At 29.7% G+C, this 16,341-nt stretch overlaps 1 protein-coding gene across 1 annotated transcript in view; it reads right to left on the minus strand.

The window, feature by feature from the left end:
- Positions 1-1,331: 1,331 nt before the first annotated feature.
- Positions 1,332-16,341, minus strand: part of LOC126756813 (uncharacterized) — a 76,274-nt gene continuing 61,264 nt past the window's right edge. The window contains exons 2-5 of the mRNA XM_050470217.1: positions 4,425-4,530; positions 3,453-3,713; positions 2,749-2,995; positions 1,332-2,623 (exon numbers count right to left, since the gene is read on the minus strand). Coding sequence (XP_050326174.1) covers positions 1,768-2,623; positions 2,749-2,995; positions 3,453-3,713; positions 4,425-4,530 — 1,470 coding nt within the window. The 3' untranslated portion in view covers positions 1,332-1,767. The remainder of the gene's footprint in view (positions 2,624-2,748; positions 2,996-3,452; positions 3,714-4,424; positions 4,531-16,341) is intronic.

Consider the following 16,341-nt stretch of genomic DNA (forward strand, 5'->3'; position numbering starts at 1 on the left):
TACTTTATTTTATTTATTTTTTTATTTCATTTAATTTTTATTTGGTTTCATTTTTTATTTTTGTTCCATTATATTATTTTTTGGTCTATTTTATTATAATTTTTCTTTAAATTTGTCTCTTTTTTACTTAAATTTTTTGTTACTTTTTTTACAATTAATCTCTTGTTTAGTGCCTTGTAACAAATTGTATATAACATATTTTTCATTAACTGTCTGCGCTTATTAAATATTATTATTTTCTTTTCAAAATAAAATTTTTTATATTTTTTTTCAATACCTTTTTCTAAGCTACAACGTTTTTTTTACATGTCTGTAAGTACAAAAATATTTCTTCTAATTGCTACTTTTTATGTTTTCTATATACAAATATTTTCAAACTTTTTATTTCATTAACGCTATGCTTTTGCAACACACAGTTGCATTTCGTATAACTCCTTAAGACGTTAATAGCAGGAAAAGCTTTATGCGGAGCTTTCAAAGTTTCTTAAATACTATTTAAATATGCATTTGGCACCTTTTAGAGCTTTCGAATAGTGTTAAATTACTTAATAATTCCATTTTCAAAAATATTATAACGGTTTTAACCATAAATTTGTGCTAAATAGTTGAGAAGTTTTTATATTTCTCCGCAATATCAGCCCTAAATTGTGACTGAATAAAAAGTGTCCATTTGCCTTAGAGCAAGAGCAAGTATACAATTTTTTAAACAAAAAAAATTTATATTTAACATTTTTAACATTATGTGTTTTTGTTTTTTTTTTGGAACTTCTTCGTGCTTTTATTATAATTTACAAGCCACGGCTTTTAGGTGCCGTAAGTAGCTTTTGAAAACCAAGAGCTTTTTAAGCGCAGCTACAATAAGTGTCTGCATGTATGTCTGTACTTCGAAGCTAACTCCTTTACAACTACAAAAAGTAAGATATAAAAATAAAGTAAATTTGTGCAGCATACATAGAATAGAGTGCAATAGCGCTAGGTATACTTTAAAAGCTGCGGAAATAGTAAGTATATAACTTGGCGCGCAAAAGTATGCAACAGAAACAGTTTGCATGTATTTTTGTTGTTTAACATAAAGCTGTTACTTCCTTCTTAATAAGTTTGGACGATTATGGCTTATTGTTAATTGTTTTTATAAGTTTCCTATTTCGTTTTGTTTTTGTTGTAGTTTGTAGGTTTAGACCACTGAGGTAGGGCTATTGCGTTAACTAACTATTGCTTGTGAATCGAAATGATTCCTCCTATATTTGTGCTTCGTGTAATACTTTTATGTGCTGTGTTCTACTACTATTTTGAAATACTGTTATGGCAGAAAATACAAAAAAGGAAATAAGTAAGATTTCACATTTTATTTTAACAATTTCTTTTTTTTTTGCTATATTTCATTCATTTCATTGTTTTTCTACAAAATTTGTGACATGCAACACAGTAACAAACGAAAGAGCAACTATTTCTAAGCTGTAACAGTAAATTAGGTTTTGAATACAAAACTGCTGCTAACGGGAATGTTATTTCCATACAAAAAAATACATAAACGCAATACGAACTATTATAATTATTATTTTTTCCAATTGATTCAATAAATGAAAAAAAAGTAAATCGCCGTTATGTAACACAATTGTGCGCCAGCGCTTTATCGAACTGCCGCCAGCTTGTCCACACGTACGCTGGTTACCGCTGCCTCTCCACGCAAACAATGCTTATAAAAACTACCGTTAAATACTTTGTTACCCAACAATTTCCACCCACCGTTATTCACACGCGCCTAGCTTAGCTGGTCAAGCGCTTGCTGGCTAGCTCCTGCAACTTCTGCAGCGCCAATGTCTTATTGATCTCGACCAGATCGCGATTATATTTGGCCGCCTGCAGCTGCACTTCGAGTATCTTCATGCGCATCAGGTGCTCTTTGCTCTGCATCTCCATGAAGGCGCGCATCTCCGGCGTGCTGCTAGCGGACGCGCCCAACGCGCTCATGCCAACACCATTGCTGGCGCTGATGGGCGCATTGGCTGTGTTAACCGTTGCGGCATTGGCAGCGGCAGCAGCGGCGCCATTCATAGATAAATCATGTAAGACCTCTTCACCGTTGGCGCTACCACTCGAGCTACGTGGACGTTTCACCAATGGCTGATCATCACGAGGTGACATTTGTTGTTGTTGTGGTTGCTGTTGATTAAGTTGTTGGTGCTGTTGTTGTTGCGCGGCAGCGGCGGCGAAGTTATTCTGTAAGGCAGCGGCAGCAGCAGCAGCGGCTGAGGGGAATTGTCCGGTACGCAACGCATTCAAAGCTTCCAAGGTAGCCGAGATGTTGCTCATATTGAAGGCGGGCTGGAAGGCGCCCATATCGCCGGCGCTGCCACCGACCGCGGCGCCACCGCTAGCGCCGTTCTGTGACAAATAGCTGGAGTTGGCGAGTTCGCTGGCCGTCGCCATATTGCCGGCTGGACTGTGTAGGCTGACGCGTTCGAGGTCGTGGTGTGCACCCAGGCGGCTGAGGTTCGGCGAGGAGGACGATAAGCGTTCACCGAGCGCCATTGAATCATTGTGTGTGTTGGTGTCGTTGAAGGTCTCATTGGTCTCCTCCTTGATGTCGACATCGCAGAGCTCCTGTGGTGGCGTGCGGCTGCTATAAAAGGAGAGATAAAGAGTGGTTAGTTTGCGTAGTGAAAAAAAAAAAAAATCGATTTTATATCTCTTTATGAGACAATATATATAGTATTCGACTAAAAGTATTTTAAATTTTCTACTTACTCGTCCATATCATGGTCATCCTCGCCATTCTGTTCGTCCTCGCGATACTCGTAGTCCTCCTCGAGCGCCAACGGTATCTTGGAGTAGTCAATGCCATCTAAAGCTTCAGATTTGCAGGCTTTCTTTGCCTCCTGCATGAATTCCCACACTTCGAATGTGAACGGTGATGGCTTTTTGCGATCGGCAACCTCAGCACCGAATCTGGCCAAGCGATTGTTGTAGTCCAATATTTCGTTACGCGTACAGGCTGCAAGCCAAAGCACAAATATTCAAATTAAAATGCTTCCAGCAACGTTAAGCGTATTACATAGAATAAAATATCAAGCTAATGCAAATGCTAATACGATTTATTTCAATAAGTCAGGCGGATTAAACAAAGTAGTAAATCCGAAAATGAAAAATTACTTTTTAGTATTTTTCGAAATCCATTGTAGTTTTTTTGAAATAGTTTTCTATATTAATTACGGAAAATTTTTAACAGTGCTTTAGTTATTGAAAATGTTTCGTTTGCTGTCTCTCATAATTTCTACTTAGGCTAAACAAGGAGTAGAACGAAGAGCAAATGAGTGATGAACGCAAATCGTCTAATTTCACACATTCGACTTCTCCCTATGTACCTTTCTCCTATAACTAATTTATCGCTCTCTTTCACACTATCTTTCTATCTATTACACTCTCTTTCAATCTCAATCTACTCAACTCACCTTTCATGCGTCGCCATTGCTCCTTCAAACGATTACACGTACGATCTGTTCCGAATTGACTTGAGAATTTCTGATGTATGATCTTCCAGGCTTTATTCTTCACTGCCGTCAGTCCCGCATCGAGTCTTTTGTTTTCTATAATACGCATATCCTTCCGACACAAGTCGAGCAGAAATTTTTTCTCTTGATGATTCCAATTCTGTGTGCGTTCACGTTTTTTATACATATTCATGGCTGGACTGTTCATATACTGTTGCATTTCTGTTGAAGAGAGGGAACATATACATTTTAATATTTGAAGATCCATCAGTTAATAGTAAAGTTACTATTAAATTTTTTTAAAGAAACCTTAGGAAATAATATTTGTTCATAACTTCATCATTTCAAAAGAGGTTTCCAGTGTCTGGCAAAGGTTTGGTAAAAAATATAGAATATGATCCAGAAATAAATGGAAAGGATTCTAGAATATGATCTAGAAATAAACAGAAATGGAATGGATTTCGAACTTTGAGATACTAAATTTTCAAACAAGATATCTCAATGAAGACTATTTGGGTTAGTATATTTAGTACAAACTCCCCTAATTTGGTATATCCCTCGAGATAGTAGTAATTTATATCTATGCTTCTTGATGGTTCAATATACGGAAGATAATTGTCAAACTCATCTCATTGCGAGGAAAGCCGAAGCAATTGATGCAGAATCCTCTTCATAAGTTCACTTCAAACTATGTATGAATATTAATCTAGGTTTCAGAGCTTATCTTAGTCAGATTAAAACTTATACTATCACTGCCGAACTATAATGAATCAAATAAAACAATATTGACGGCTTAAAACTAATTTCAAGATCATGAGCAGAAAGTTCGGGTATGAATTTGGATATTCAGATTTCAATGATTAAGCTCTTTGCTTTGTTTTTCTAGTGATTTATTGCCTAAGGCTCTAAAACTGTCGTCCGATATTTACTTACCTCCTTTTATATCAACTCCTTCCAGCAAGTTGTGATTGCTGTTCTGCCAATTGACGGCGAGTTTCATAAAAGCCTCCAAATCGGTGGCTGTATATTGTTTATTAACCTGGAAAAAAGAAGAAGAAGAAAAAATTATAAGTTAGAGAGTTGAATTTAGGTCAGGTTTAGAGAAATATTGATAATAAATGTTTTTTTTAATTTTATTTAAATAATAATTTTAGTTGAATTTTCAGAAATTTTCAAAATCTTAACTTCGGCTTCATAATATAACAATAATGAGTACTCGGCAGCTATTGTTGTTCATATCGGCACACAGCGGCATTTGAGCGCATATTACGACTTCGAGACGTCGAAAATGTATGATTTTTATGTTTCAGATAAAACGGCTTAACTCGATTTTAATAAATTTTCATTTTTATATAATTATGGTTATATTTTACGAGTATACATACATATATAACATTATAATAATTTTTTATACGGAAAATTATATATGTGAATATGAGGTAGTATGGACAGAAAATTTTCTGAGTGTTTTTAGCTAAATATGGAAAGGTGAAAAAATTAAAAAAAAAAAATTAAGAAAACAGGTCAACATTTTTTTTTTTTATTTGAAGCAAGTGTTTTACTTGCCATGATATATTCAGCTTATTTAAACAAATATATGTATGTACATATGTATATGGGAAATCAGACTATGACTTATATGACCTTAGTATGTAATTTCAATTATTTCCAGACATCATTTTTTGACATATTTGAGCGGCTTATAACGAAGAGCTTAACTTAAAATCAATATAAAAATTATCAAGAACTCTGGGGCCAGAAAAAATTAACAATTATGCCCGCCTGACAGCTGATTTGTATAAAAATTGCCTAAAATGGAATTAAGGAATCATCGATCTCAAAAAGTTTTGCGTTTCATTGTTGTGTAAAAGCCATACAGGCATTTAAGCATACTTAAATAAAGTTTATAAATACCTACATGATCCCACTTGTAAATTCAAAAACCGTCGAACCATAAAATTTTATTAATTATTTAGCCAGAAAAATTCAATGAACTCAAAAGTAAAAATAAAAAAAAATTAGCAAAAAAGTGGAATAAGGAATAAAGACACCGGCTTTGCAGTGGCGCATGAAGAAATAAAAATTAAAAACAAGTAAAAATTAAAAATAAATAATAATCAATAAACACATGACAGAGCTTTGGGAAGAAAAAATTGTAACATTTTTTTTTTTTTTCAAATTAAATTTTTCATATAAGTATTTATATATCGTCACCTTAAATCTGACAGCGATTTTCGATTTTTTTGATGTTACGTTTTATTGCATTTTATGTGACGATATGTATATATGTCAGTTTTATTGCACAAAATGCATTTATAAAAAAATATTTAAAAAAGTCCAACCACATGTCAGTTTTAATAACATTTACATATGTATATACCTGTGTGTAAACCCCACATTTGATAACCAATTAAATGCCAACGACTCTACAACTAAACAACCGCACAAGTAAAATCTCATAAATAAAACAACAAATCGCGACCAGTTCGTTAGAATCGTTCTAAGTGCTTTTCGAAAGCGACTCGCAGCTGATTGGTTAGTTTGTTTAGACGATTGAGTTTACTTACGCGTATTTATTCGTATTTATTATTAGTAGCCACATACACACATACGTATATATACGAATAAAATCGCTTGAGTCTATTTAAATGTGCTTATGTACGGCTGAATTAATTTCGAGAAAGCGGCCATTTTGTTTATATCAACGAATAGAAGTGTATTTTATACTTAAATGTGTTGCTTGACCATTTTTTAACAGCTTCCATTAAGTGAAGTGAAGTCTTTCAGTCGGCTATTTTCATTGAAGCAGAAAAAAATCGAAAATAACTGAAACTTATAGTGAAAGCATTACAGTGCACACACATAAGCATATAACCACATTTCGACTTAAGTGACGATATAAAAAGCCAAAAAATAGAACACTTGAAAATAATAAAATAATTCAAAACAAATAATGCATGTCATTATAAACCATACGCGAGTACATAAACACAGTCACACACATACATATATACATATGTTTCATACATACATAAATACATATCCACATACACGTACCCACATTTGATGGCATGTAAATTTTTGGTTTTCGCCGTACAATGGCACTCAATTATTTGAGCAGAGAAAAAATAATCACCCATAAATTCTCGCATTCAATAATTTTGATGCTTTTCATCTTTTATCCATTAAGCGGCGTATGCGAATAAGGCCGTTGGACTTGGCTGGTTGGTTGACGGGCGCGCTTTGCCGCCAGCGGCATGTAGCTCACTTGCTTAAGCAGTTGAATGACTTCGGGTGTTGGTTTTGTTGTTGTTTTAAGTTGTTGTGGGTGTAAGCGGGTTACAGTGTTTTTTGGAAATATGTCGGTAATTTTATTTGTTTTGTTCATCCTAAATGTATGCTATGACTTTAGAATATATTTTTTTTCTCTCACAAGCCTGTAGACACATGAAGAAAGCTCACTTGTTTAAGCAGTTGAATGGTTGTGGGAAATGTGCTGATAATTCTAGTTGTTTTGGTGCATCCTAAATGTATGCAACAAGTTTAGAAAATCAGTACTGCGATATGCGCCTAAAAGTGTGCTTCTCACAAGCAATAATAGCTAATTTTAATGCTTAGATATTTCAAAACGCTCACTAAAAATCTGTATTTGAGTGTATAATTTTTTTTTTTGCTAGAGTCTTAAGTGTACCTAATCGACTGAGACTTTTGCCGACTTTTGCCAAAATCGAGGTTTATTACGAATCTTCCTAGCTATTGTGCAGAAAAGTGAGGTTAGAAAAATCGTTTTAGAAGATATTTAGTTAGGGTTGTAGAATATATTTTTTATAAATGCATTGAAACTAGATTGCTAATCAAAAAACTTTAAAGACGCTTTTGTTCTAGAAACGTATTTTTAATAATTTTTTACTTCATTTATGCTGACTTTTAATAGATATTTTTTATTATTTTTTTAACTATTTTTTAAAGATTTTTTTAAATACTTTATTTAAAAAAACTTTAATTTTTCTAAATCTTCTGTTTTGTATGTATTTTTTAAATATATTTTTTATAATTTTTCAATATATATTATATTATTTTAGTATATGTATAATAAATTTTTCAACATTTTTTTATATTTTTTTCTTTGATTTTATTTAATATACTAAATATAGGTATATTTATTTCATTTGCGCTAAAAAATAATAAAAAAAAATCTGTAAAATTTTTTTAAATATTTTTCAAACCTTTTTAGTTTTTTGTATATTATTTTTATATATTTTATTAATAAAAAACTTTAGATTTTTTAATCTTTTTTGTATGTATTTTTAATATATTTTTTAATTTACTTTTAATTTTTAATATATATTATTTTAGTATATACTATATTTTTCAACATTTTTTTTGTAAGATTTTTGCTTTGTAATTTAAATATAAATATTTTTAATTATTTTTAAATATATTTTTATTTCATTTGCGCTGATTTTTATAGACATTTTTTATTTATTTTTTAATGCTTTTTAAACATTATTATTTTTTTGTATATTATTTTTGTATGTATATATGTACATGTACATATATTTTACTAAAAAATTAAGTTTTTTTAAGATGTTTGTTTTGCTTCAATTTTTAAATACATGTTTTTTAATTCTTCAATATTTATTATAATAGTTTAGTATATAATATATATATTTTTTATTTTTTTGTGCGATATTTGCTTTAAATATTAATTATATAAATATATCTAGTTTTTTTTCTAATTTTAAGTGTCCTCGATGACAACTTTATTTCACACGACTGTCTGTTCAATTTATGCCAACAAACAACAAGTAAGATGCCAGCTCAACTTTCTGCCGCCATTTGCTTTCGCCACCATTTCATTTTTTATTTAATTTTCTTTTATATTTCTTATTACAATTTATTAACACTTTATTAAATTTGCTTTCCATTGAAATCGGGTGATTTAAAATTCACTTAGTGCTTCAGTCATTTTGGTCAGCGATCCAGGCATTCCACTGCATAAAACAACAATTCATTCGATTGGGTGATTTGTGTACTGACAGTTAAGCTTTTAAGCGCCCGTTACTGCACAAAATCCCCTCCAACCCAAATCAATATAATACATTAATTCCTGCCTTTATTTTTTATCAACACAATATGTAAATATATTGTTGTTGTTGTTGTTTGACTTTAAAAAATGCCACATTTTGCATACGGAATGCCGCATTATTGATTGTAAATTTAATGAAATCGAAAATAATTCAAAATTAAACACAAAGCTCGAAAGGATACACGCACTCACACATGTGTGCTTCAATGTGATTGTATGTGTATGTGTGTGTGCATCGAACTTAAATTGAGTAGCTGTGAAATTTTCGTTTACCACACATCTTCATATAAATTATAAAGCAATCTTAAAACACCAAAGCGATTTTCGATTTTCGATCTTTTGTTTTTTGTTTTTTCGAGCACACATTGTAGTCATTTCAGTCGGTTCGTCAGTTGGTGTGTTGTTGCTTACTTTGTTGCAGTCATTTGCGCTGCGTTGATTGGTCGGCTAGCCGCTGGCCGTTATGAACATCTGTTTTCGATATTAAATTGTTATTTTTGGTTTTTTTTTTGGTTCGACAGCCATGCCAACTAACAAACAGTTCAATTAAATTAATACAATAAATTAGCGTACGATTTGGTTGAAAATTGATTTTTTTCCATTAGCTACAATGGTTGGTGTGTTTGTGTGCACAAATGTTTAATGTGTGTTTGTGAAAAGATTATGGCATGATTGAAGCCATTTTACCAAATATTCCAAATGTTGGCGGGCAGCGAGCATTCCCATTGCATCAAAGGAAGTGAGTAATAGTGAAGCAATTAATGATTATGAATTTGAAGTATTCAATAAATGTAGTGCGAAGCGAAGGCATAACAGAAAATATTTATAGAAAATTTTTGATTTGATAGGGACGATATACGAGTACTTCCATACATACATATGTATGTATGAAAAGCTTAGTGCTGCTATTAGGCTGCTATTTTATTTTATTTCTTATTTTTAGCTTATAAACCATAGCAAATTCAATGACTAAAGAAATGCTAATAAAAAAATCTAAACTAATGATGTTAAGGGGTTACCCAAGGGTTTACGGGTTTCAAAAAATCGATTTTTTTTATTACCTTATTAAATTCTACAACACCTCTAGAATATTGTTCTAGATTTTCAAGATCCGAGTAATAGTTTCGGAAATACAGCCTTGAGAACTTGTACGCTCGAGGCTAGCTAGGCTAAGAGCGCCGTTTTTAAACGCGTTTTTCTCGAATCTGTGTTTTTCAAGTCGGTTGATAAGATTTCTCGAGAACTACTCAACCGATCCTCATGAAATTTTACACATGTCTTTGAGATACAATTCTTAAAGCCTTGGATGAAGGATCTTTTTCGATTACAACTATTTGAAAAAAATTTCGTAAAATTTTAATTTTTTTGTAAAAATGTCTGCCAAAAATCCACATTTCAGTTTTTTTACCTTTCGTCCAAGTTAAGTTTTTATCTAAACCACATATTTTTTCACTTTAGATGATCCTGTAAGAAGTTATCCTGCCAACGCGGACGCATCTTTTTTCGAGGGGTCACCAGAAATACCATCGGCGACTTTAAAATATTTTTTTTTTTTACAAAAATTTCAGAATTTCTTTGCTAATAGCGTATGTTTGTAACAATTAAAAATTCAAATAAAATATTTCATTGAATCCTCATGAAAGAAGACTGTTTTTTACCCGAGGAAAACCCATGTAACCCCTTAATCTTTGAAAGAGCTAAGTTGAGACGAGATATTTGTTTGTAGAATGGCTCGTATTGTGTAGCCACACATTTTCCTTAAAACTCTCGGGCGTTTCCTGTTATCGTATTTTTAAGAAGCTATAGGTTCGATAAGAACCCCACCCACCTTAGCGACGTTTTAGTATTTACAGCTCCAAGACATGGTATTTATATTTCATCAGAAAACTAAACGACTTCTACTGATGAAGTAAATAGAATTTCTAAACTTCCAAGTCTGATTTTTGTAAGCTTTATTAACTTTACAACATCACATTTCAAAATATTTAAATCTCTTTTTTACTTCATTAGACTTTTACCGCGTTATAAGTATGTAGTTTTCGCAACTAATTCTTGATTGAATTTTCTTGGTGAGAAATCTTTCAAGTCTTATTTGTATAAAATTTAAGAATTTTACATGTTGCTGATCTAAAGCAGGCTTTGGTTGATTTTTGTTTAATATTATGCCCGGTTCGCTGAGGGAATATAAATCGACAACGTTAAATATTTTGTCCTTTACTTCGTCAAATGTCCTTCACTCATGCTCCAAATTCTTTTAAATAGCTGTTAGATCCTTGTCTTATAGGAATAAGTTAGTTTTAGATATAATTTATTTACATTAGTCAACCCACAATTACTCTTTCCAGTATTTTAAGGTTTAAGCTTCATGATAATTTTTAAATTTGTCCACAATATAAGTAGTAGTTTTACTAGCTTCAAATAAATATTGCCTTCTCACATGTACTTAGAGCAGTTGTTCGATTTTTTTAGTCACGCGATAGTTAAATATAATTTATATGTGGGAAATTAAGCAAAGTAGATACTTACAATATCTAAAAAATATTATGGTAAACCACAAGCAGCGGCTGATACTATCTTCGTAAAGTTTTTAGTTATTTTTTTGTATGAAAATTTACTAAACTACTTAATAGCTAGTACACATATTATTTGATAAGCTTTTGCTTTGGTGTTTTGTTAATATTATAGCATATAAGCATATTAAAGCTCTGTGCCACCCATTGCTACGACAGTCGGGACCCAGTAACCGTATCGGACGTGGATTTTTAACCGGCCAAGGTTCTCGAAATTACTTCAGGAATGTTTTATGCCGCCACAACAACAAAGCTCTGTGCAATATTCTTAAAACAAAGGTAAGTTCTAAAGGTTAATGACAGTTCTCATGTAAGCTACTCCGTGGATTAAAGGCAGTTCACATTACTTTGATTTTAGGTTATTTTTTTTGTTGAAAATCTAAAAAATCAGAACTCTAAATACTATATAACGTTTTAATTATTTCTTTGTTAGTTGCTGTTCCTCTGAGCGTTTTTTCATTTTGGTTGAATGTTACATTGCTTGACTATGAACTGAGCCTAAGATGTTGGCGTATTAAAGGTAACATACTAGATCTTACAAACATAAAACAGGCGATTTTCGGGAACTAAAAAAAGATCTGCTGTACAATTATTCTAAAATTTTAGGAATATATTTGTATTATGTTATGTACATTTTAAAAATTATAAAAATTTTGAAGCTAAAAAATATTGTCCGAATAATGGCCTAAGTTCGAACAAAATGTTATCCAAAAATAGGTTATTTTTTGGTTTGAGAAAATTCGCTTTTTCATGATTTTATGACCTTTAGAAATATAAAAAAATAAATATTTTTATTTTATTTTTACACTAGGTGACAGTCTTAATGTAATGTTAGTTTGTCATATATTTTTTAATACAGTTCAAAATTATGCAGTTTTCTTAGTACTTCCGTAAGGATACTGAGAGGTAATTGTAGTATAATTAGTCCACAAAGTTTAAATTATTTACAATTTTATTATTTATTATTTTATAATAATTCAACCTCATTTTAATAACTTCAACAAATCATGAGGTTTTATGACTTTCACTGTCTTTAAAACCAATTATGTGAGAGTAAAGTTGTTCAAGGAAAAAAACGATAAAATTAAAAACTACCAAATGGCTAAATCAATTTGTAACTCATAAATTATCTACATACATACATACATATGTATGTAGTTATATGTCCCATTTTGAATTGCTTTAAAAACACGCTACAACAAAAAGAAGTAGTTAGTTTAAGCACAATGACACTTGACCTCACAATTATCGCCACCAAAGTACTTGAGCTCACACCAACACAATATTTTAAAAACATAAAACTTTATGCAACAACAATGATAAAAAAAAGAAATGTTACCAAAACGAGAGTCGAGTCAGTCACAAGTCAACAGGCGACAGCATTTCATAGAGACGCCGCCCACACACCGCTACAACTTGGCAAGCGAACAGAAACAGAAGTTTACAGGAGCACAATTGGAAATTACTTACATACTTGTATGTATGTGTGTACATATGCAGGAGTATATATTATATACATACATATGTACATATAGTGCAGTGTTTTGGTATCAGAAACATGTGATTTTTTCGCTGAGTAAACTTTTTTTGAGTGAAAATTGTAATTATAAACTAAAATATTATACATGCTACATATGTATGTATGTATATGTATACTATATGTAAATATGTGCACACAAACTTAAATGTAATGAGCTAACGGTAATTTATAAATATAAGTACATTGGACATATATATATATATATATATATATATGTATATATTTAACCAAATGCAATTGCGTGGGTTCAGATAAATTGTGAAGTTGTCACTTAAAAACGCTGTTAACCAAAAGTAAAAAAAAAATTAAAATAAAATAAATTATACACACTTACAAAACAATTTGTCAGACAAATTTGTGCTACGCATTTAATGTACGAGAAAAATGCGTATGCCAACAAAAACCATTAAACCCAACGGTGTTTGAAAGCATATAGCGGCTAAGCGACAGATAAAATATCCGTAATGCGCTAAGTGTTCGTATTAAGCATAGAATGAGATATGTGAAAAAAAATAAAAAAAAAAGTTTGCCAACGTGTTTGTATGCATATGCCGTTAATTCAAGTATCAACGGTTTTTTGATATTTTATATTTTTTATTTTAAGTTTTTATTATTTTTGGATTTTTTCCTTTCAAAAAATTTGCGTGCCTTTTACTGTTCTTGTCGTTGGGGTCGCGACACACGCGTACTTGTAGCAAATTTATGATGATAATTACAAGTATAATAAAAAACAACAAAAAAGCATGCTTTAGAATCACTTAGAATTGTGGAACTAGAGAAAGGAAAAACCACAAAAAATTAAAAAAATAAAATAAAATTGTGTAAATAAACTAAGCTCGTATCTGTATCTAAAAACAAATGTCATCGAACTGTCGTAAGTGTTGCCGCATTAACCACAATGAGATATAGTACACACCGCATACCTTTTCGTATACCTGTATGTATGTGTGCATAAATTCGTGTACGCTCGTAACACTTAAGTTCAAATAGCAGTATGCTATTTAGTATTTCAATTTGCTGATAGGCAAATTCTACTATTTGCATGTGTGCGAGCATGAGTAGACAGTGTGTCGTTTGGAAAATATAGTGAGCAGATAAAAGTTTCTGTTTTTAATATAAATATTTTTTTCGACTTTTATTTTTATTTTATTAATATTTTTTATTTCTTTTTGAATAAAAACTATGTTACAGTTTTATTAAATTTTTTATAATTTAATTTAATTTGATGCCTTTTATTGTTTTATTTGTAGAAAAAAATTTATTGAAGTATTATTTATTTATTTTGTTTTTATTACTTCAACTAATTGGATTTAATTCCATTTTATTTTATTTTTTGATTTAATTTATTTGAATTAAAAATTTCTTAATATATCTTTTATTTCTTTTAATTTATTTAATTTTATTTTATTTTATATTTTATTTCTTTTATTTCATTTGATTAATTTTATTGTTATTTATTTTATATTAAAGTTGTACTAAAGCATTATCAAATTTTTTATTATTTAATTTAATTTTATGTTTTTTATTGTTCCACAAATATATTTTCCATTATATTTGTATTTATTTATTTTATGTTTTTACTTATTTTCTTTTTATTACTTCAAATTAATTCATTTTATTTTATTTTTTTATTTAAAAAATATTTTTTTTTCATTTATAAATATATTTTTTACTTTTTTAAATTTATTTAATGAAATTTTATTCGAATTTATTTTATTTGTTTTTTTCTTTTACTTTATTTTAATTAATTTAATTTTATTATTTTTTTTCTATTCATTTACTTTTTTTTGTTTTTATTTAGTTTTAATTTCATATTTGTTATTTTTTTATGATAATTACAAGTTTTTTTTATTTCATTTTAATTTATATTTTAGATTTAATTCAATTTAATTTTATTTCATTTCATTATATTTTATTTTATATTTATCTTAATTTTTTTTAAATTCTTTTAATAGTTTTTTATATTTTTTTTTAATTAATTTAATTTAATTTTAATTTTAATTTATTTTATTTATTTTTACTTATTTATTGTCTTGTGTCTCTCAAGCATTATTATATTAAAATATCCAACAGAATAGAATATTAAGTAAATGTTTATTCTGTAATTTTGTTTGATAAAAATTTTGTATTCAAAAAAATTCTAAGTAATTAATGAAATTCAAGTAATCTCAGCTACTTGAAGTGCTTGCTAAGCAAAAGACATACATATAAATATGTACAAGTACTCAAATAATGTAAGTGTCGAAATAAATTTGTAACCGAATTAAGCGAAATGTCAAGCTTTTGAAGGAGTACAACTCTTCAAATGAAGTTTCAGAGTTTTTAAATATGTAAAAAAACAAAAAAAATATCGAAACAAAACTTTAATAAATAAGTCATACAATAAACGCCCGTCTTAGGAAATATAAAAGAAAACTGAAGTGTCAGCTTAAAACTCAGCTTTGAAATAATAGACAATATGGACTTTGAGTTGAGCAATTAGCACCATATTGAGTAATGTAATGATTACGTGTCTGTGCTGGAAAGTACACACTTATGATTTGGATTCGGGGAACTCATGCTGATGCAAAGACCTTAGTTTAGTTTGATATATTATACTTTATATTTATATTCAATAATAATTACACATAACCAATTATTTATTATTGCACTGTATGATGCAAAGTACTCAGTACTGATGCAATACTTAGTATTTATTGAAAATATCTATTATTATTGCAAAATTATTGCATATTAAGCCATAAACAGACTAGAGAATATTACTTAGAAATAATGTATATTGATTCGAAGATACCACAGATCCTACGTAATGCATGTATTTTTAAGAGAACGAATAATTACTGCTCAAAGTACTTGATTAGATTTAGTTAATAAATAAAAGTACAAGTATACTTAGTATCAAATTGACATAATCTTAAAAGAATTGCAAGTACTTAATACTTGTTAGTGTATTTGGTATGAATCTAAGGTTGAAGGAAGATTGAAATTTAGGTTAAAACACAATATTCGTTTTAAGTATTCAGCATTGGTTTTAGAAACTCAGTATTCATTTTAAGTACACAGTATCGCACATAATACCAATTTAAGTACTCAGTATTCATTACATCAACTAATTATCACTTCCATGTACGCATTATGTGGCTTCAAAGTACTCAAAGTACTTGGCAGTTATAAAAACATTCAGTATTCAATAATAATTTAATTTCTAGGTAATCATTATTAATTCAAAGTGCTTAGATATGAATGCAGAGTATAAAAATATATTTTAAGTACTTAGTTTTAATTTAAACTACTTTCTATGGATAGCATGTACTTGTACTGAAATTTTAAAGTAATACTTAGACTCGATTTTTATTTAAAGTACTCAGTATCCAATTTACTTGTAGTTACACAAAATATTAAGTATTCAGTAGTTATTTAATTTTTAGGTAATCAGTATCAGTACTTAGTTATGATGGCAAGGTATCTGAAATATATTTTAAGTACTTACTTTTAATTTAAACTACTTGGATCTAAGCACTTAGTACATAAACTAGATATTAATTCAAATTATTCAGTTCTAATTGACCGCTACTTACATAAAATAATCAGTACTCAGTAATTATTTCGTTTTTAGGTAATCAGCTCAAAGTACTTAGTTATAAAATACAA

This window comes from Bactrocera neohumeralis, chromosome 4 (genome assembly GCF_024586455.1).
Source record: "Bactrocera neohumeralis isolate Rockhampton chromosome 4, APGP_CSIRO_Bneo_wtdbg2-racon-allhic-juicebox.fasta_v2, whole genome shotgun sequence".
Classification (NCBI taxonomy): Eukaryota; Metazoa; Arthropoda; class Insecta; order Diptera; family Tephritidae; genus Bactrocera; species Bactrocera neohumeralis.